This window comes from Halichoerus grypus, chromosome 10 (assembly GCF_964656455.1).
Source record: "Halichoerus grypus chromosome 10, mHalGry1.hap1.1, whole genome shotgun sequence".
In the NCBI taxonomy this organism is placed as follows: Eukaryota; Metazoa; Chordata; class Mammalia; order Carnivora; family Phocidae; genus Halichoerus; species Halichoerus grypus.
In genome coordinates, this window is record NC_135721.1 from 51,899,870 (window position 1) to 51,921,645 (window position 21,776).

Consider the following 21,776-nt stretch of genomic DNA (forward strand, 5'->3'; position numbering starts at 1 on the left):
TACCATCATTACTTTTGCGAAGCTGTTTAGGCCTGATCATGACGTCCTTTTTAGTAGGACAGTGAGAAGCCCTAATACTTGGCAAGAAAGCTGTTTTTTTTTTAGAGATTTTATTTATTTATTTGACAGAGAGAGACACAGTGAGAGAGGGAACACAAGCAGGGGGAGTGGGAGAGGGAGAAGCAGGCTTCCTGCTGAGCAGGGAGCCCCATGTGGGGCTCAATCCCAGGACCCTGGGATCATGACCTGAGTCAAAGGCAGTCGCTTAACGGTTGAGCCACCCAGGCGCCCCGAAAGAGCTATTTTTAATATGAAGGCAAGGTGACTAAGGAGAAAGTGCTAAACATTCATCAGAATTCCGTGTACAGTTGAAAGGAAGGTTCCATTTGACATTTTAAAAAGGAGAAACATTTCAAATACACTGTTCTAGAACAGGCATTGGCAGACTTTTCTGTAATGGGCCAGAGAGTAAATATTTTAGCCTTTCTGGGCCATATGGCCTCTGTAGCACCACAGTTTTGCTGTTGTATCTGAAAGCAGCCATAGAAAATAGGGAAAAGAAAGAGCATGGCTGTGTTCCAGTAAAACTCTTGTGTAACAAAAATAGATAGACTTGGCCTCGGGAGCACAGTCTGCTGACCCTGTTACTATTTTTTAAAAATTGTGTTTATGTTATTCTTTTGTTATACCTGAAGTTGAGCTTAGAGGGAAAATTTAAGCATTATTTGACGAGTGTTGGCTCATGAAAATTTATATTTGTGCATTATTTATGAAAATGATTTAATTCTGTGTAATTTTGCACTAACAGACGAGGTAGCCCTCTTTTGATTGGTGTACGAAGTGAACATAAACTCTCTACTGATCACATTCCAATACTCTACAGAACAGGTAAAAACTCTTCCTATGTCATGCCAAGAGGAAACTATAAATTTGAGTGCAGTAGATATAAAGAATTGTGTTCATTAAATTGAAATAAATGCCTCTTTGGTCAGATCCACACATATGTGTATATAGTTCTGTCTAGATATGAAAAGGATTTGTTGTTGTGATTTCTCTGACGAGGAGAATTTTTTTCTGTTGTATATCCTTAGCTAGGACTCAGATTGGATCAAAATTCACACGGTGGGGATCACAGGGAGAAAGAGGTGGGAAATGCACTCTGCATGGATGGGGAGGAATTTTATCCTCTTTTGTTCATTCTTTACTAATTCTTTGTTCTTGGAGTGAATGAATGTGCTGGGCCTCTAAAAATGTGCTTTTTTATGGGGGAACATATTTTGACATTTTTCTAATTTGCAGAGTATATTTTGTCTGTCTGCTTTTGGCATTTAGAAAACCGCTTTTGTTTTTTGAAATTTCTGAGATTTGAAATTATAAAGTTTTTTTTTAATTAAAATCGTGTAAGATAACATTATTATAAATAAGATGTTTAGATTGGGAAAAGAGCATTGTGTGCTAGGCTGTTGTAGATTGAATTCAGTGGTAGTTATTTAATTTATCCTAACTTTTTACTAAATTACGTTTAAATGATCTTTATTTTATGCATGACATTTTACTTTTAGATTTACATTCAACATCTTGATTGCCTTGTTTGAAGTTGGAGTCTTTTTTTGTTTGTTTGAAGTTTATTTTTCTTTATAGGACTTTCAGCCATACAAATTCTGGATCATTTTATTGATATAATTAGACAGAAAACAAATGGCATGCTCTTTTCATTTACTTATCATTAAAAGATTTCCAAGTAAAAGGGAGTGGTAAATTCAGAAAATTGAAACCCATATTATTAACGTATAATTCTTGGTTTCTTGAAAAAAAATTAGCAAAGGACTCTAAACCTGTTCATCTTTAGATAGTGGCTGCTTTAGCTCTTTTATCTAAAACAGAAAGTTTGTTCCTTAATGTAGCCTTCAGTCATGAAATATTAGGATTTCTTCTTACCCTCTCTCTCCTTCCCTTTTCAGAAGAAAAACTAGTTTACCAGTAAGAGTACAGGATTTTGGATCCAGAGTTCCAGATTTCTGTTAATAATCCTGCTCTTGAATACATTACTTTTATGTTACCTTGTACATTTTCTTAGGCTGCTCTTAGAAAAAAAAAAATGGAAAAACGTTGGCTAAGGTCTTAAGAAGTTAGAAGAAAAACTTAACATGAGACATCTTTTTAAGATTATGAATTACATTTTAGTAACCTTTATTTCTCTAGCTCCTAGTAGGTAGATAATGTGTGGCTCAGCAAAGTTTAGTTTCAAAAGTTTAGCCTCTTATTGAAGAGTCTGTCTAAAGGGGGCTTTTAGATTTTTGCTATTTTCTCCAGGTGTAACTACTGACAAAATAAGGGGGGGGGGGGATGGTAATGATTGTGTTCCACTCAAATCAGATGAGAAAATCGATGTACGGCAAAACATTTTATAGATTGTAACAGCCCTATAGGTATCAGGTGGTAATGTTCTTTTCATTTAAATAGGCAATGATATCTTAATTCCTTTTAGGTATAATAATAAAATATACCTTGTTACTTGAAAAATAAATATCTGGAGAAGGAATGTAGTGAAACTTGACACCATCAGGGCATTGTATAACTTAAAGCTGGTTGTATTTATTTTGAAAATATCGGTGCCTATCCTTCTGTATATTTTTTAATTCCTGATGTAATTTTTTACATCAGGAAAATTCACTCTTTTTGATGTGCAGTTTCATGAGTTTTGTCAAGTGCAAACAGTTGTATAACCACCATGATCAAAGTACAGAACAATTCCATCCCCATGAAAGTTCCCTCCAGCTGGAGCCTTGTAGCCAGTCCTTGTTCCCATACCCAGGCCTTGGCAAACACCGATCTGTTTTCTCTTTTTGTAGTCATAGGATGTCATCTTATACGTATTTTTTAAAGTGTGATACCTTTTTTTGCTATCGAATTTGGATGGAAAGAGCTAAAGAACTGTTTTATTTTCATGTCTAAAACACATCATACTAGCACGATTGTGGAGGACTTTGGATGTACATTATAAGCAAGTCTTTCTAGACGTGCATTTTAGAGGATAGATACAATATGAATTTTTACAAGTATATTTATTGTGTCCTCTGGCCATTGTGTCCATAGTTACAAGGTCTGTAAATGTCCTGATCTCAGAAAAAGGTGCTTTTTTTTTTTTTTTTGGTCTCTGTGACATTTATATAGTCTTCAATTAATGGATTCCTCCCCCTATATTTGGCTAATTTGTCAAACTTCACTTTGCTTTCCAGTTTTGACTTTTGTTGTAAATGAGCAAAAAGGAAAAAAATTCTTCATTCATGACTTGACAAATAGAGCTGCCGGAATTCTAAAGTTCTAGGATTAAAAGGATATTATTATTGTAGAAGGACCGTATTTTATCCTAATTTAAAAGAAATGTAAGAAAACCCAATTTTAAGAAAGAAGAGGTTCTAGGTTTATGATATTTCCGGTCCTTAGCAGTAGGTGCCACATATGGTATATGATGGTTAGAGAATTATAAGTATCTTTGTTTTGTTTTGAAATCAGAATTAGTGTAGCCTACAACTTGATTTGTTGTGCTGACTTACTGTTAAAATCTAGAGTTTTAAGATAATAAAAATTAATATGCCATCAGTCTTCATTTTATTCATTGCACAATTTTGATATTTTTAATGTAATTTTTATGATAAGCTAGTTACATAAACTTATATGTATTCTATCAAGTTTTGTATGAAGTTAAATTAAAATTAGGTGATACATACTTTGAGTGATATTAGTGAATTATTTGCCTTTTACCTGGAAAAGAAATATTCTGTTTTAAAAATTTGTAATGTAGCACTCTTACCTGCCATGCTCTCTTGGATAGTTGCTGTTTCACTCTACACCTTGTGTCTGTTGTTCTTGTTGGCTTTTTGCATGGAAATAAGGTGATCAACCTAGCATCTTAAAGTTGCTGAAATTATTTTGTGTTGCTATGGTTTTTTGTTGATTTTATAGAAAATTAGGTCTATTTACACATTGGCCATGGTTTCCCACATGATTGCTGATTTGTGTTAACTCCGTGCTCTAGGGAAGGACAAGAAGGGAAGCTGCAATCTCTCTCGCGTGGACAGCACAACTTGCCTTTTCCCTGTTGAAGAAAAGGCAGTGGAATATTACTTTGCTTCTGATGCGAGGTGAGCTTCCTTCATTGGTTCAGAAAATTTTAGTAAAACTTCTCATGTTACTGAAACCAAAAGTCATTTTGTACCTATCTAGTCATCCCATGTGGGAGAATTTTGTCGATTAGGGAAAATGTAGGTGTCCTTTTTGGAGATGGGGTTCTAAGAATACTTTTCCTCTCAATTCAAAGCCCCTAGGTCAGTTTACTGAGAAAAGAGAACAGTCCTTGAGACTTGTTCCTGCATATTTACTCTGAGCTCTTGTATTATTTTTCCTCTTCTTTCTGGAGCCTTACCCAGGTTTTTATGGGGAGGAGAGATTTTAGATTGGGGAACAGAATGGCTTAGTGTCCCACCAATTACAGTATGCTTGCTAAACCATTATAGTTTTAGTCCAATAAAGACACTTGCCTTTTTTAATTAGGAAGTAATTTGCAACATAATCATTTTTATAAAAGAAATAGTACTAGACTAAGACATTTAGAGCGAGAAATACCGTGGGATGCTTAGATGCATTTATAAATGGAATACTAACAGTGATGAGGATCGAGTGGAATCAAGTTGCCAGCAAGCATTTGAGTCCTTCGTTGTGCCTGAAAGTGAGGGGATCTGAAGATGAGAAAGTGTCGTAACTTAGGACTGCTGGGAATGCATCATCTCTGTGGGAGAATAAGCTTCACTGTTTCCTAATCTTTGCAGGAGTGTAGTCAGTGCTAGGATGTATCATTGTTGTCATTAAGTATGTTTGTTACAGAATTGACTGTTATGGCTTTAATAAACTGGAAATTGCGAAGCTTATCATCCTTTTGTCATTCACTCATACGTTCATATTGAACATTCTGAGCAAAGCCATGTGCTAGGCTTAGGAGATAATTGTGAGTAAAAATAAAAATATACTTGTCCGAGGAGGGTCTGGCTGGCTCAGTCAGTGGAGCCTGTGACTCTTGATCTCAGGGTTGTGAGTTCGAGTCCCACGTTGGGGGTGGAGATTACTCCAAAAAAATAAAATCTCAAAAAAAAGATATATATGTACATATATTATAGACACTTGTCCTTGAGGAGTTTTTCCTTAATGGAGAAGACAAATTTTAATCAATCATACAAGTATAGAATTCCAACTGTGACAAGAGCGACAGAATGCCTGTAACAGGGTGACTTACCCTCCTATGGGTGAATTTCTTTAAGGGAGTGACACTTGAGAGGTAAGGAGATGTTAGGAGTTAGGTGAAGAGGTAGAGGGAGGAACATTTTCTGCAGATCAGTCTGTGAAGGCTCGGGATGGGTGTGAGTATGGCTGGAACAGAGAAAGTTTGGTGGGAGAGGAGGCTAGGGAAGGAGGTAGGGTGTGTTAAAGTGTTTTGTTGTTTTCAGAAAAGCCAAAGGAAAGCCATTAAGTGGTTTGTTGGGTGAGAGAAATGTTGGTTTGAGTTACCTGTTGGTACTCATTTTGGCAGAAACAGAGAATGGATGGAGGGGGGACTGTGGTTGGATAAGTTAGCAGGTTGCTGCAGTAGTTCAGCCAAGAGCTGATGGTAGCTTGAACTGGCTTGTGGTCGTGGACATAGAGAGAGGCTTTGAGAAATATTTAGGAGTTAAAATTGAAGGATTTTCGGGATAGAATGAGGAGGAAATAGCCACGGTTTCTGATTTGATCGAGTCTAATTTGGTTTAGGGTGCTGCACAGAGATCCTTTTGTTCATTGTCCACAGTCACTGCCCACTGCCCTGTAGGGAATGGCTTTGGTAACCAGAAAGTGATCAGAGATACTGCAGGATGATAGATTTGTATTTTTTATTTTATATTATTTTTAAAGATTTATTTATTTATTTGAGAGAGAGAGAGAGAATCTCAAGCAGAATCCCCGCTGAGTGCGGGACGACCCTGAATCATGACCTGAGCCGAAATCAAGAGTCACATGCTCAACTGACTGAGCACCCAGGTGTCCCAAGTTTGTATTTAAACTTGGTCTGTGTGTCCTAATGATAGTTTTATTTATAATAATCATCCTTGATTATTGATTGTAATATCTTCTTGAACATTTTATAGCGCCGTCATAGAACATACCAATCGTGTCATCTTTCTTGAAGATGACGATGTTGCAGCGGTGGTGGACGGCCGTCTTTCTATCCATCGGATTAAACGAACTGCAGGAGACCACCCTGGACGAGCTGTGCAGACCCTCCAGATGGAACTCCAGCAGATCATGAAGGGTGAAAGTTTTTGTCATGTGGTAGCTTGGTGTTCTTAATGGAAAGGAGACCTTCTACTTGCTGTGGTAGTGTAGGAATCTGGTGACACAGTGTTGACTGAAATCTTCCACACGATTAGTGAGGGGAGAACCCCAGGAAAAGGGATGATTCTTTGGAAAAATTACCTGCTGGTCTTAAAGTAGTTCTTCAGACTAATTCGTGGTTTGTTGTTTCTAACATTAAAAAAGAGATTTATTGTTTAAATAGTAGTTGATATTTTTAAGATACTTTATAAGCATGGTTTGTGTTCTGTTCTTTATTCCTCTCTTATTCTTTCTGTGCTTCAGTTTTCTCATATATAAATAAATGGGGATAATAGGACCTGCCTCATTAAGGTTGTTTTGAGGATGAAGAGAGCTAATTTATGTATAGAGCCTTCAGAACAGTGCCTGACACACTTAGGCCTACATAGTGTTTGCTGTTGTTAACTGTTAAGATTATTTGCGGTCATGATTTTTATTCTCCTTTCTGATGGGGTTGAGGTGGGCTAAAAGCTAACATTTATTGCATAACTGCTACATGTCAGGTCTCTCCTATATTAACACACTACAGTGCTATGAAATAGTTGCTGTTCTTATTTTACAGATGAAGGAATTTCCCTAGAGCCATTTAGGTGTTCAAGGATAGAACCATAATTTGAACCTAGATCTGACTCAAACTTAAGTCTGTACCCCTCCTCTGTTTTGTTCTAACTGCATATTTTAGGTATGAAGTTAAGAAAGCGCGTTTTCCTCATTTTTCTTCACATAGGGCAAAATGTCATATGTGAATATTGTACTCTGTTGCATGAGCTCTGTTTCATTTACTGAGATTATGTCACAGAAGGTAGACTTTAGTTGGTACAGATTTCTTAATTACATAAATTAATGATATAATTTATGTTACTTCAGGCAACTTCAGTTCATTTATGCAGAAGGAAATTTTTGAGCAGCCAGAGTCCGTTGTGAACACGATGAGAGGAAGAGTCAACTTTGATGACTATACTGGTAATTAAATTCACATTGTTATTTCGGAGCCTCCTGCGGGGTTTGGCCTCAGCAGCCTGAAAGCTCAGTGTCCTTGATAGCCTCACAGAAAACGGTGGCTGCCAGCCGCCAGCGGTGCCCTCTTACAAGCCTTCCCGTATATTATTCCACTGAAGTGAGGTGCACCTAGAGTCGTCAGAGACGTAGAGACAGAAGGTCGATGAGTGGTTGCCAGGGGCAGGGAGAGGGGACGAAGAGGGAGTCATTTAATGAGTGTAGGGTTTCAGTTTGGGAAGATGAAAAAAGTTCTGGGGACGGATGGTAGTGATGGTTGCACACCAGTGTGAATGTGCCTAATGCCATGGAGCTGTACACTCAAAAATTGTTAAAATGTTAAATTTATGCTACGTATATTTTACCGCAACAAAAAAGGGGAGATAATAACTAATGGTTGCCAGAGGCTGAGGGGACGGGGGTGGAGAGTGATGCTAATGGCTGTGGGGTTTGGGACAGGTGATGAAATGGTCTAAAATTAGATAGTGGTGATGGTTGCACAACTCCGAATATACTGAAAACCACTGATCGTACACTTTAAAAGGGTGAATTTATGGTGTATGACATATCTTAATAAGGTGGTTATAAAAAATGTAAAAACTGGCTAGAAAGTCACAATTGAAAATTGTCAATTAAAGGAGTATTAGCATGATTTTGCTGGAGGGGGGGATGTCCTCCAGTGTATCATTAAAAACATTTAACTTCTTTTCACTTCAGAAAACCTTTATTGGGCACTTGCTATGTAGCAGGGATTGTTCTGGGCACTGTAAATTCCAAGAGTAGTGAGACCTGGTCCTCTCTTTGGGAAGCTTGAGATGCAGTTGCCACTTAGGATGTTGTCCTGTCTGGGCTGAAGCGATGGGGAAGGGGAGAAGAGAAGCAGGACGTGTATCTGCGGATGTGGGAAGAGGGGGCTGTTAAAGGCCGTTGAGCCGGAAGAACTGGGAGAGCAGCAGTAAGGGCCACCTATGGTATTTATGGAAGAAAGATCTGGAAAAGGATTTATTTCACAAGGGAAGACAGATAAACTTTCAGAAGTTCAGAATTTTAAAAAGCACTTTTATCGATGTTACCTCCTTCATAAACATTCTATAATACAAACAGGATAGCTGTTATCTTTTTTTATTGTTAAGGAAATTGACGCTCTGTCAGTTTGATCGTCTTGCCAGAGGTCACATTGCTGATCCTTTGTGGAGCCAGACTAGCCTCTGGTATTCAGCAGTGTTCCTGAACATGCTCCATCCCTGCTCCTGTCCTCTGGGCACTCTTGCTGCTTCTATTTTTGTTTTTTTTTTTTAAATTTTTTTTTTATTTATTAGGGAGAAAGGGGGGGAGGGAGAGAGGGAGAGGGAGAAGCAGACTCCCCACTGAGCAGGGAGCCCGATGTGGGGCTCGATCCCAGGACCCTGGGATCATGACCTGAGCCAAAGGCAGACCATTAACCGACTGAGCCACCCGGGCACCCTCTTGCTGCTTCTAGTAGCTGTGGCCCACCTTATTAGAATTAGGCTTTTCTCGAAAGCATCATCCATTCAGACCTTGGATGACTCCATTCAGAACTACCTCAAACCTCCTTCAGTTAGTAGGGAATTTGCTGGTTTTTAGGGAAATAGTTGTCACCCAGCTAATCTCACCATCTTACTTCCTGTCATTCTTGGTCATCATCTGAAATACACGTCTCTCCGATTGTCTGCTTTTATACTGAGTCATCTCCAAACTGATTTGCCATTGCATGACTTTAACCCAGCCTCTTAATATTGTTTGCTTTCTTCCCAGACCTTTGCAGTACATGCCAAGGTCTGTGGAAGAATACTATAGGCAGGGGTGCGCTTGGTCAAGGGAAGAACAGCAAGAAGGCTAGTCTGGCTGCAGTGCTTGGGTGGGAGGGACAGTACTAGGAGATAAGGTCAGAGTTAAGCAGGAGACAGGGCATGTGGGCACTTGAAGACATAATAAGGAGTTTAGATTTTATTCTAAGTTGGGAAGCTGCTGAAGCTTTTTGTGGTTGTTTTTTTTTTACTTTGCTGATTTTTTAAAAAATAGATATAATATGCCCTCTTAGTATTGAAATTTAAAAGGGAGACCATAAAGTTACTCAGAAAAATAAAAAGCAAAACATATGCTTTGGTTTTATATTATGACCAATGAAGGTAGAAAAAAGTGTGGGGAGACAGCAGGGGCAGAATAGACAGATGGAGGGTGTGTCAGAGGCAGGAGGATGCTGCCCTGGGGGCGTGCATGTCTGTCTTCTCAGACAAGCCACACAGTGCCTTGGAAGTATATTCACTTGGTGGGTGCTCAGGAAATATTAGTAAATGGATGTTGAATGAAAATTTCTCACAGGTAGAAAACAAGCCTTGTGTTGAAGTATTTTTACGCAAGATGCCCTTAGAAGAACCCATAAATAGCCATAGGGACAGAAAGAGGACAGACTCATTGGAAGGTTTTGAGATCATTTAATGTTTTTATTTTTATTTATTTATTTATTTTTTAAAGATTTTTATTTATGTTTTGACAGAGGCACAGGGAGAGAGGGAACACAAGCAGGGGGAGTGGGAGAGGGAGAAGCAGGCTTCCCACGGAGCGGGGAGCCCGATGCGGGGCTCGATCCCAGGATCCTGGGATCATGACCTGAGCCGAAGGCAGACGCTTCATGACTGAGCCACCCAGGCACCCCTCATTTAATGTTTTTAAAGAATCATTCTAAAAGATGATTTTATTCAGGCTGTGTGTGGAGGACAGGCTCTAAGAGGCGGGGATAGAAGAGAGAGTAGTTAGGAGAGTGTTGCTCTGGTCCGGGGCGGAGATGTTGGACTACATGATGGAAGGCGCGCTCACAGGACCTTTGGGGTGGTTGTAGAGAGGGATAGGAGCAGTTGAGGGCACTGCCATCTGGTTCCTGGGGGTGGCATTTACTGAGATGGGAAAGACTGAAAGGAGAGGGGGTTTTTCTTGTGTTCAGAGCACTGTTCTGGGGGTAGGGGGAACACTGTTCATGTGGGAAATGAATGTAACTAAGTCCATTTTTTCCCAGGTAGCTTAAAGAGATATAATCAGGTATAATAAAATTCACCATTGTTGGTGTATAATTCTATAAGTTTTGACAAACCTCCACCACGTGATCATAACCCTAACCTCCACAGCAGCCAAGATGAAGCACAGTTCCATTGCCTTCCATACCCCCTGTGCCCCTTTGTGGTCAGTCCCTTCCCCACCTCCAGCCATTAGCACCTAGTGTTCTCTCGTCTGTGCCCCTGTGGTTTTGCCATTGAGATAAATTGTAATCTAAAGAGAGGAATGGAAAAATGACCAGACAAGGTAGAGTGAGATAAAAACTGTAGGTGTGTGGGCCTGGGAGGGGGTAAGTAACGTTAGTTACAAGTTTGGGTCGGACAGTTTAATTTAGTTTTCAAAACCATGTATAATTCTTTAAAATGGTACTGTTGTTTCCCAGATTGGCAGTAGACACTCACGAAAAGTGATTACCTATTTCCTGTGGTTCTTTCCTAAATAATTATATTCACAAATTATATTCACTTTTATTTCAGTGAATTTGGGCGGTTTGAAGGATCACATTAAGGAGATCCAGAGGTGTCGGCGTTTGATTCTTATTGCCTGTGGGACAAGTTACCATGCTGGTGTAGCAGTAAGTGGCTTCTTAAGATTTTAACTGTTTGATGTTGGGTATCAGAAGGTGTCTGTAACACACCATGTAAAATTATGCTTTCTTAAAACATGATGTTACCTTGTTATGTTGCTAAGACAAAAATCAGGAAGGTTGGGGCAGAAATGTTAATATAGCTGCTTGGAATTATTTATCAATGGAAGATTTGCTTTAGAAAGATCTTTAGATATACAGGTAGACCTGCAGTGACTTCATGGAAGGCAAAGATTGGGAAAGTTTTTCTGTAGGAGCAGTCATTAGGTTTGGTTATCATTATTTTCTTGGCTCAGACAGATGGCTGGTAACATGTATGAACCTCAACAGGATTTTACTTGGTAGGCACATTTCTGCAAATGAAGGAAGTCTGCTTCTTGTCAGACTTTGTTCTTTATATTTTTGGAAGCTAAATTAAAAAAAAAAATTATTTAGATTTTTTTCTAGTTTTACTGAGAAATAATTGACATCATTGTCTAAGTTTAAGACCTATAGCTTGATGGTTCAACTTAGATACATTGTGAAATGATGGCCACAATAGGTTCAGTTAACATCCATCTTCTCATAGAGGTACAGGAAAAACAATAGAATAAAGGAAAGAAATTTTTCTCTGTGGTGAGAATTCTTAGGATTTACCATCTTAACAGCTTTCCTATATATCCTGCAGCAGTGTTCGCTATAATCTTCATGTCGTACATTACACCTCTAGTGCTTGTTTATCTTATAACTGGAAGTTTGTACCTTTTACCACCTTCCTCCAATCCCCCCTCCCCCCACCCCTACCTCTAGTAACCACAAGTCTGATCCCTTTTTCTATGAGTCTGTTTTTGTTTTGTATTGTTTTTTAGATTCCACATATAAGGGAATCATACAGTATATGTTTTTGTCTGTGATACTTATTTCACTTAGTAAAACGCCCTCAGATCCATCCGTGTTGTCATAAATGGTAGGATTTCCTCATTTTTCATGGCTGAATAATATTCCTGTGTGTGTGTGTGTGTGTGTGTGTGTGTGTGTGTGTGTGTGTGTACACCATAGCTTCTTTATCCATTCAGCAATTAGGGACACTTAAGTTGTTTTTGTGTCTTGGCTTTTGTGAATAATGTTGCACTGAACATGAGGGTGCAGATACCTTTCCAAGTTAGTGTTTTGTTTACTTCTGGATATACTCCCAGAAATGGAATTGCCGGATCATATGGTAATTCTATTTTTAATCTTTTGAGGATCCTCCATAGTGTTTTTCATGGTGGCTGCACCAATTTACATTCCCACCAAGAGTGCACAGGCATTCCCTTTTCTCCACATCTACACCAGCGTTTGTTAATCTCTTGTCTTTTTGATGATGGCTATGCTAACAGACATGAGGAGATATCGCATTGTGGTTTTAATTTGCATTTCCCTAATGACTAGTGATGTTGAGCATCTTTTCATGTACCTGTTGGCTGTTTGTATATCTTCTTTGGGGAAATGTATATTCAGGTCTTTTGCCCATTTTTTAATTGGGTTGTTTTTTTCAGGTGAGTTGTATGAGTTCTTTATATGTTTTGGATATTAGTTCCTTACCAGATACATGGTTTGCAAGTATTTTTTCCTGTTCTGTATTGTGACTTTTCACTTTGTTGGTTTCTTTTGCCGTGGTTTGATGTAATCCCACCTTTTTATTTTTTATTTTGTTGCTTATGCTTTAGGTGTCATATCCAAGAAATCATCACCAAGACCCATGTCAAGAACTTTGTTCCTTTGTTTTTTTCTGGGAAGTCCCTGGTTTCAAGCCTTACATTTAAGTCTTTAATCCATTTTGAATTAATTTTTGGGAAGCTGATATTCTGTATCAAAGATGTATGTTGGTTTTCAGTGCAGAAGCTTAGGAGTATAATGGTCTTTTAGTCCAATAAATCAGGATCCAGATATAGTTTTCTTATCAAGACACCATTTATAATGCTGTTGTGGTCAACTCCCGTAAGTACAGAAGACCCTTACACATTCAGTTTCTACTTCTAGAGTTGATTCCAAAGTTTATGACATAGTGATTTGGGGGCAAAAATATCTATGATCTGCACTTGTGGGAGCCAGTCATGTAACTAGTGATGGAAACTGGGTGGTTGTCCAGCCCTTGCATCTCAGTTCTCTAACCCACCCACTTCTCAGATCACATGGTCTAAAAAGGAAAGTCTAGGCAGTATTGAAGGGGAGAGTTCTAAGAAAGTGCTTGTTTCGGGGTGCCTGGGTGGCTCAGTCTTAGTTAAGCGTCTGCCTTCGGCTCAGGTCATGATCCCACGTTGGGCTCCCTGCTCAGCGGGAAGCCTGCTTCTCCCTCTCCCTCTGCTGCTCCCCCTGCTTGTGCTCTCTCGCTCTGTCAAATAAATAAATAAAATCTTAAAAAAAAAAGAAGAAGAAGAAAGTGCTTGTTTCAAACATGGGGAAAAAAAATAAAGACATGAGTGTAAATGAAGGGATTGGCCAGTTCCCTGGTAGCTTAGATCTGTTGTTACAGAGTGAGCCCTCTATTCAGAAATTTAAAAAAATGATTAAATGTTTCATCTAATGCTAAACCTGAATTTTAGGGCAGAAAGTATATGCTATGTTAGAATTCTCCAATTATGAAATTTGAGAAAATGTAAGGTTTGTTTTGTTTTGTTTTTTGGTAGATGCTGAGACTACTATAGTTAACAAACATTAGAAGTCCCTTTGGGGTTTATCATACAAAATAGTGTCGTCAGTTCTATTGTATCTGGTTTTTGGTTTTTTTGGTGGACTCCAAAGTGAATGACACATATGCATAAATGATTTTTTAATATATGTATCCTGAAGAATAACAATCAACTAAAATCATTCTAAGTATAGTTTGCTTTTCAAAATGTTATTTGTCTCTCAGTTTTTACAGTGACATACAATAGAATTTTTAACAGTATATTCTTTTAAGATGCAAATATGTCATGCTGTGTATTTATAAAGAGTTGCTTCCACTGAAAGAAAAAGACATTTATTAGCACAGATACCTTGAGATTACTTTTGTGGGCTATATTTTAAAATATCTGGTAAGTTGCTAGATTGGTATCTTTCTCTTTTTATTTTGAAGAATATAATTTCAGTGTAACATTTATATTGTAAATGAGGCGGTAGAGTTTGATTTTTGTTTGTTTGAGGAAAAATGTCCAGCATTTTAGGGTCAGTAACTTATTTATGTATAATTAGTTAAGTAAAATACAGCAATGGAAAAGATTAGTTAAAAATAAGATTTTATCTTTGAAGACTTTCTGTAAGTGATGTTATAACGTTGTTAAAAAGTGCCAAACCAAAGTTATAGAATAAAACCATTTAGTTTACTTTTGTGGACAAGAAAGTTAAAGGGATATGAAGTAAGGAAACCTATATGTTCTTTACTCCGGTGAAGGAGGAATGCAGTGATGGGGCAAGAGATGAGTGGGGCCCTTTGCCTAAAGAAGCTTGTGATCTCCACTACAACGAAATGTATGCATCTGTAGGGCCTAAAATTTTTGCTGCCTAAAATTTATTTTTTTCTATTGTTTAATTTTCACATTTAGAGTAAAAGGAATTGAATTAGAATGGAAATTAGTAAAAAAAAAAAAAAATGCTAAGGTGCTGTTTGAATAGAAGCATACTACCCCCTACTTCATCCTCCATCCTACAAAATTTAGAAATAGTGGGCTTTCTTAAACAAGAGTTCTAAAGCGTATTGACTTTTTTTGGAAACTACTAATTTATGAATACATAGTATTTTTTTAAAAAAGATTTTATTTATTTATTTGACAGAGACACAGCAAGAGAGGGAACACAAGCAGGGGGAGTGGGAGAGGGAGAAGCAGGCTTCCCGCGGAGCAGGGGGCCCAGTGCGGGGCTCGATCCCAGGACCCTGAGATCATGACCTGAGCTGAAGGCAGACGCTTCATGATTGAGCCACCCAGGCTCCCGAATACATAGTACTTTTGAAGTGTTTAATTTTTCACGGGGTGTTTATATACCTGTGGTTATCTCATTTGAAATCTCTCAGTGACTTGGTATTGTATGAATTGTCATTTCAAGATTAGAAATTGGGAAGTTAAAAATAATATACAAGCTAACTCAGAACAGTGCTTTTTCTACTTCTCGAGACAGTTTATTTGTGTAGGTGTATTGCTTTTAAGAATACATGCATTGATAACTATCCAAAGAGACTTGTACTAAAATGTTAACAGTGCTTATATCCTGGCTGGTGGGATTTTGATTATTTTTTATGCTTTAATAGGTATTGTTTATATTTTCTAACAATGCATGTGTATCATTTTTGTAATCAGAAAAAATAAAAAGTGTACACTGAATCCAAATAGTCCTGTGAGAATAGAGTATTTGAAGTCAGGTGATATGACCAAGTCATCTTTTCTGTGCAGACACGTCAAGTTCTTGAAGAGCTGACTGAGTTGCCTGTTATGGTGGAGCTCGCCAGTGATTTCCTGGATAGGAACACGCCAGTTTTTCGAGATGATGTTTGCTTTTTCATTAGTCAGTCAGGTATGCTAATTTTAAAGACTTGAAGGAAAAGGAAGTCATTCAGTTATAGCATATCTTGGCAAAAACTGATATTTAATGATAAACAGGTATTGCAGATGACCTGACAAATATAGTAATTTATATTGATACTATGTAATTCTCTATGAATTAGTAAAATTAACACATTTTATACTCAAGGAGCTGAGTTTTCAAAGACAAAGAAGGAAAGGAGATCCTAAAAAGTAGGAACTTACTATTCAAAGTTTTACAAATTTATTAAAGTGCATGTTTTTTGTTGTTGTTTTAGACTTATTTATTTTAGAGAAAGAGCGTGCATGCGAGCTGTGGGGCAGTGTGGGTGGTGCAGAGAGGGGAGAGAGAGAGAATCTCAAGCAGACTGCCCGCTGAGCACGGATCCTGATGTGGGGCTCGATCTCAGGACCCTGAGATCATGACCTGAGCAGAACAAGAGTCGGACGCTCGACCAAGTGAGCCACCCAGGCACCCCTAGTGCATGTTTTAAATTTTACTTAAAACAAATGATACTGTTGGGACACCTGGGTGACTCAGTTGATTAAGCATCTGCCTTTGGCTCAGGTCATGATCCCAGGGTCCTGGGATTGAGTCCCACACTGGGCTCCTTGCTCAACGGGGAACCTGCTTCTCCCTCTGCCTGTCGTTGCCCCTGCTTCTGCTCTCTCTCTTCTTTCACGCTGTCTCTCTGGCAAATAAATAAGTAAAAAATCTTTAAAAAAAAAAAAAAAAACCAAAAACCAAAATAATACTGTTGAAAGTGAAAGTGAAACTTTTTTGTTTTTGCATCTAAGAAACAGTGTCTGCTGACTGCTCTGTGTGTTACTTTTGTCTTCCTTTTTACATAGGTGAGACAGCAGACACCCTGATGGGTCTTCGGTACTGTAAGGAGAGAGGAGCTTTAACTGTGGGGATCACGAACACCGTGGGCAGCTCCATATCGAGGGAGACAGACTGTGGTGTTCACATTAATGCCGGGCCCGAGATTGGTGTGGCCAGCACAAAGGTAAGTTCCTGACTTAGTTCTCTTGGTTATCTAATCATAGTACTGGTGGAAACACACTAATCCATACCGTATAGTTCATTTGTTAGCACTTATAGAACTCCTGTAGTTTACCAATCATTGTAATTACTGTAAGGTTTAACGGTTAATAGTAGATAAAACACTTATCTTTCCGTCCCTCACTCCCATCTTAAGAGGTTAAAAGGGACAAGTGTATATAACATACATGCTGGCTGTTTCCATTCATCACTTATATTCCTCTTGCTGGTGCAGCGGGGTACATGGTAAGTCTGATGTCCTTCTTTTATTAAGTATAGTAGGGAATTAGAAAAATAACAGATTAGAAACCTCCAGCTTAATTCTAATCATTTTTGACATTTTAATTTACATACTCATAGCTTCTAATAAATATACGAAAATATACATATTACCTGTGAAAGTTTGTAAGGGGGTGTACACTTTTTGGTATAAAATTTGCCGATTTAAAAAAATTAAAATGAGTATTATATGACAATATCTGTTTCTCCACTGTACCTGTGGAGACTTAAAGCACCTTTTTTTTTAAGGCCTATTGAGACTATTTGGCTCTTTGAAATTGGAATATCCATAAATTTAGTATTAGTAATAAAAATAAGAATCTTAAAATACGAAAGATGTTCTCTTTCCACAGTTGTATTACTCTTTATGATTTCAACATTTCTGGTTTTCTGCTTAAGCATAATATTTACTGCTGATGGTCTAATAGGACGTGTAGATACTGGTGGATTTGATTCTAATTAAGGGTGTGTGGAAGATGATGTTAACATGTACAGAACCACATTTGAATTTTTTTTTTTTTAATTTGTGATTCTTATGTAAAAACTCTGAGGTTTTTTGTTTCTTGGTTACTTTGATGTTGCTAACACTATAATTTACAGAAAGCTGAAACCTGAATTTTCTCCATGTGGTAATTAAAACATGTAAGATGTTTGTGCTTGGGTTTCCATTCTGTGCCTGAATAAATAACCAGCTGCCCTCAGCAGCAGCTTATGGATTTTTGGAACAGTATCCAGACAGCTTTGATCAGGGATTGGAATTCCAAGGCCCCTTTATTCACAACACATGGTGAAACAAGGCCTTCACCATAGTATATGTGGGATATGGGGCCATACCACTGAATGGGTGCTCTTGACTTACCTTTTTAAAAATCTTTCTTGAGTCTGTGTTGGTGGTATAGTGGTGAGCATAGCTGCCTTCCAGAAATCTTGCTTGAACTGTGAGCTGCCAGGGGAAGTACAATTTTTTTGATTTCTAATTCTATTGTTCACAAAAACTTCAATTTTCTCAACATTTTATTAAATTTATTTTTAAGATTTTTTATTTATTAGAGAGAGCACAAGATGGGGCTGGGAGCAGAGGGAGAGGGAGAAGCAGACTGCCCACTGAGCAGGGAGCGCAAAGTGGGGCTTGATCCCAGGACCCTGAGATCGTGAGCCGAGCGGAGGGAAGCAGATGCTTAACCATCTGAGCCACCCAGGCGTCACTTCTCAACATTTTATTATGATTATTTTCAAACACACAGCAAAGTTAAAGGAATTTCATATTAACACCCATATACCCATCACCTAGATTCTACCATTTTTTTCAGCTCTATTGAGGTATAAATTTCACCACTGTAACATTCACCAATATTCAGTGTATAGTTTTAGTAAATTTGGCTGTGTAACTGTCACCACAGTCCTGTTTTAGAAGACTAACTCACTTGAAAAAAGTTCCTTTTTGCCCTTTTACAGTCAACCCCCACTCCTACCTCTCAGCCTCAGCCCGAGGCAGCTACAATTGCTTTCTCTTGCTACACTATGTCATCTTCCAGAAATTTCTTATAAATGGGATTATATAATACAGGTCTTTTGTGTCTGGCTCCTTCTGTTTAACATATGGTGAAACAAGGGTTTCACCATTGATGTTTTTGAGGTTTTTTTTCATGTTGTTATTTCTAGCAGTAGCTCCCTTTCTTGCAGGTCCTTTTTTAAAAATCTTTTTATTTTGAAATAACTATAGGGTTTATAGGAAATTGCAAAGATAGTAGAGAAGTCCATGTACTTCTTACCCAGTTTCCCCCAATGGTTATGTCTTTTTTTTTTTTTTTTTTTTGGTTACATCTTGTATAAGAAAAAAAAGCATCTTTTTCATAGCACATATTTTAATTAATGTCTTTAAAAAAATAGCTCCCTTAAAAATTTTAGTAAGTATGGCAGTTTAGTCTTACTTTAATTTTTCTTGGACTCCAAAGTAATTTTGTTTTCTTCAACTGCCTTAGACATTCTGGGCTTGGAGTTAGAAAAGTTTTGCAATGTTTAGTCATAGAGCGTTTCTGAATGGCAAATATAAGTTTATATGTTAATAGGTGATCAAAGAAGTTCATCATTGGTCCTAATCCCTGGCCCTGTGATGGACCTAGCCTAAGAATTCTATAATCTTGTTTATAAATCCCGAACTTCACCTGAAAAACTCAGGGGTAGAGAGATTACTAAGTTTCTCATAATATCAGACCATAGACAGTTTGATATTTCTGTAAGAATTGATGGGCATAAGTGTGCAGATGTAGCAGTTTTTTATGTTATTGCAGGTGTTTAAAATTTAACCACAGTACTGACTTATGTTGATTTTTAAAAATAAACTGATAATAAGCTTTTGGCTGAATATAAAGTAAAACCAAGTTTAAAAGTTCAGAGTCAACATTTTCCTGGTGAATTCTTTCAAACCTCAGTAAATTCTAAGTGTGAGGTGTAACTTACTTTTCTCATAATTGGTTTTCTGGTATATATTGGTGAAATGAAAACCATGAAATTGGAAATTAAGCTGTAATGGAAATGCAATGGAAAAATGTATCCGTTAAAGCTATTTAATATTTATACTTAAAAATCAGTGTTGAGATGTCTTAAGTCCAAATAAGGAAACATTACTCTGTAGAGTAATATTTTTAGTCACGGGCTCGAGGAACTGGAACTCATCTGATTGGTTTGAGTTGGAAAGAGTTTAGGTATGCCAGGGGTCCCAGATATTGGGTCTCTCCCCCTGTCCTGATCATATGTTTTGTGATTAATTGGTTTATTGAAAAGTAAGCGTCAGTAGGAAAAGGTAGACTGGAAGGGATTGCAATTTAGAATACAGATGTGCTCATTAGCCTGAAGGCAAGAAGACTGCAAATCCACACTGGTGCTATGGGGAAAAAAATCCCAACCTTCTGGTAGATCACATCATAGCACAGGGACAGGTAGCTGTGGAGAAATGTATGAGCAGCTGACCGCTGTGAGGCTCAGCAAGAGGAAGTAGGGAGTCTCATTTAACTACTGGGAAGGTCAGGAGCATTAGCAGATAGTGATTTCATTATACAGGAGGCTCATTATCCTCCTATTATGACAGGAAAATAGTCACTTATGAAGTGATTCCTTATCCAGAGAAGAGTAATAGAAATTCAGCCTGTAATCTACAAGAAAACCCAGAATAAATTTCCTAAGTTAAAATTATACATAATACTGCAGCTGGCCACACCACAATAGTCCTAATGATTCAATAATAAAAATATAAATAAGAAAACATATGCCTGAAATGTAAAATTTAGTTTCTTTAAATAGCTGGTGAATTAAAAAGGTATCAGAACTACTGTAAAAAAGACTTAGTACAGGGGTGCCTGGGTGACTCAGTCAGTTGAGCGTCTGTCTCTTGATCTCAGCTCAGGTCATGATCTCAGGTTCCTGAGATGGAGCCCCGCTTTGGGCTCTGTGCTCAGCAGGGAGTCTGCTTGAGATTCGCTCTCTCTCTCTCTCTCCCTGCCCCTGTCCCGCCCTGTGCGTGCATGCTCTCTCTCACATAAATAAATCTTTAAAAAAAAAAAAAAGTAAAAGGAAACCCAATAAAGCAGAAGGAGACTAATAATAGAGAAGAGTAAATGAAATAAGATTCTCCTTATTTGCAATTGATATGATGGACTCCTGTAGAGCTTAAGAATAGCAAGTGAAAGATTTCTTAGAATGAGGAAGAATTCGTATAAAGTGTTTTATATAAAATATATACAAATATTTTCTCTATTAACTGACAGTGGCTACTTCGAAGAGATATGGGGGTGTGTGTTTGGAGGCGGGATTCTATTTTCAATAGCCATAAAAATGCTTAAAAATAACTTTACTAAGCACTGTATAAGATGCTCCATAAACACTTGTTGAATAGATGAAAACTATATAACTTTATAGACTTTTAGGTTTTTACCACAAATTGATAGAAATACCATATTTCTGGATGGGAAGATTGTTTTGTAAAGAAATGGCAGATCTGTGGGACAGAATCAGTTCTGCAACGTGACTCTAGGGTATCAGAGGACTGAGACTATAGGAAATGGCACAAGCCAATAGAGAAAGGGTGGGCGAAATGGAGGGAAAATTGGCTATGTATAAGAATAAAAACACAAGTTAACACCTTGCACTAAAATCAATTTCAGATGGACTAAAAAGAAAGAAATCAAAAAGAGACAATGAAAACAATAGAATTAAAATTTAATAATACTTAACTGATGTTAGGATGGAAGGATTAAGCTTAAAAATACTACTTAAAAGTTAAAAAAATAAAACTTTTAATTTAATAAACACCATTATAAAAGGTTTAACCCAAACTGGGAAAAAGTATTTGAAACATAACAGTAAAGACCTTCTTAACACCAGCTAAGAACAAACAAAAAAACCCAAAAACTCCCAAGTCCAGAAACAAGAACATATAGTCACTTCTTAAAAGAGAAAACATAAATGGCTGATGAACATGAAAACAATCTTTTCAGATTTAAGATATGTATGATAAAGTAGTAGTGAGAGACCATTGTCTAGCAGACAAATGGTATAAATTTATTAAAAAGATAGTTTTCAGTATTGCAAAGAATGTGGCAAAACACTCATCTCTCACATTCTCATACAGCTAATGGGAATGAAAATAGTCTTGGTAGTTGACTGCATGTTTTAAAACATTCACAGTTCTCTATCCTAGGAAAATAAATGTCTCTTAGTTCAAGCTTTTATCAGTAAAAGTTTGTTTTGAGCCTGTGTGTCAGGCATTATGCTGAATGCTTTACGTTGGTCTCATTTAATTCTCATGAGAATCTTGTAAATGTACCTTTAACAGATGGGCCATCTGACACCTAAAGAGATGAAAAACTACTCTGGTTTCAAA

At 37.6% G+C, this 21,776-nt stretch overlaps 1 protein-coding gene across 2 annotated transcripts in view; it reads left to right on the forward strand.

The window, feature by feature from the left end:
* GFPT1 (glutamine--fructose-6-phosphate transaminase 1) overlaps positions 1-21,776 on the forward strand; it is a 57,248-nt gene that overhangs the window by 24,766 nt on the left and 10,706 nt on the right. The window contains exons 8-15 of one of the 2 annotated variants that reach the window (XM_036088474.2): positions 809-888; positions 1,092-1,145; positions 4,040-4,145; positions 6,177-6,340; positions 7,270-7,365; positions 10,947-11,044; positions 15,445-15,565; positions 16,426-16,583. In XM_036088474.2, coding sequence (XP_035944367.1) covers positions 809-888; positions 1,092-1,145; positions 4,040-4,145; positions 6,177-6,340; positions 7,270-7,365; positions 10,947-11,044; positions 15,445-15,565; positions 16,426-16,583 — 877 coding nt within the window. The remainder of the gene's footprint in view (positions 1-808; positions 889-1,091; positions 1,146-4,039; positions 4,146-6,176; positions 6,341-7,269; positions 7,366-10,946; positions 11,045-15,444; positions 15,566-16,425; positions 16,584-21,776) is intronic. The other variant, XM_036088476.2, reaches the window with a different exon arrangement.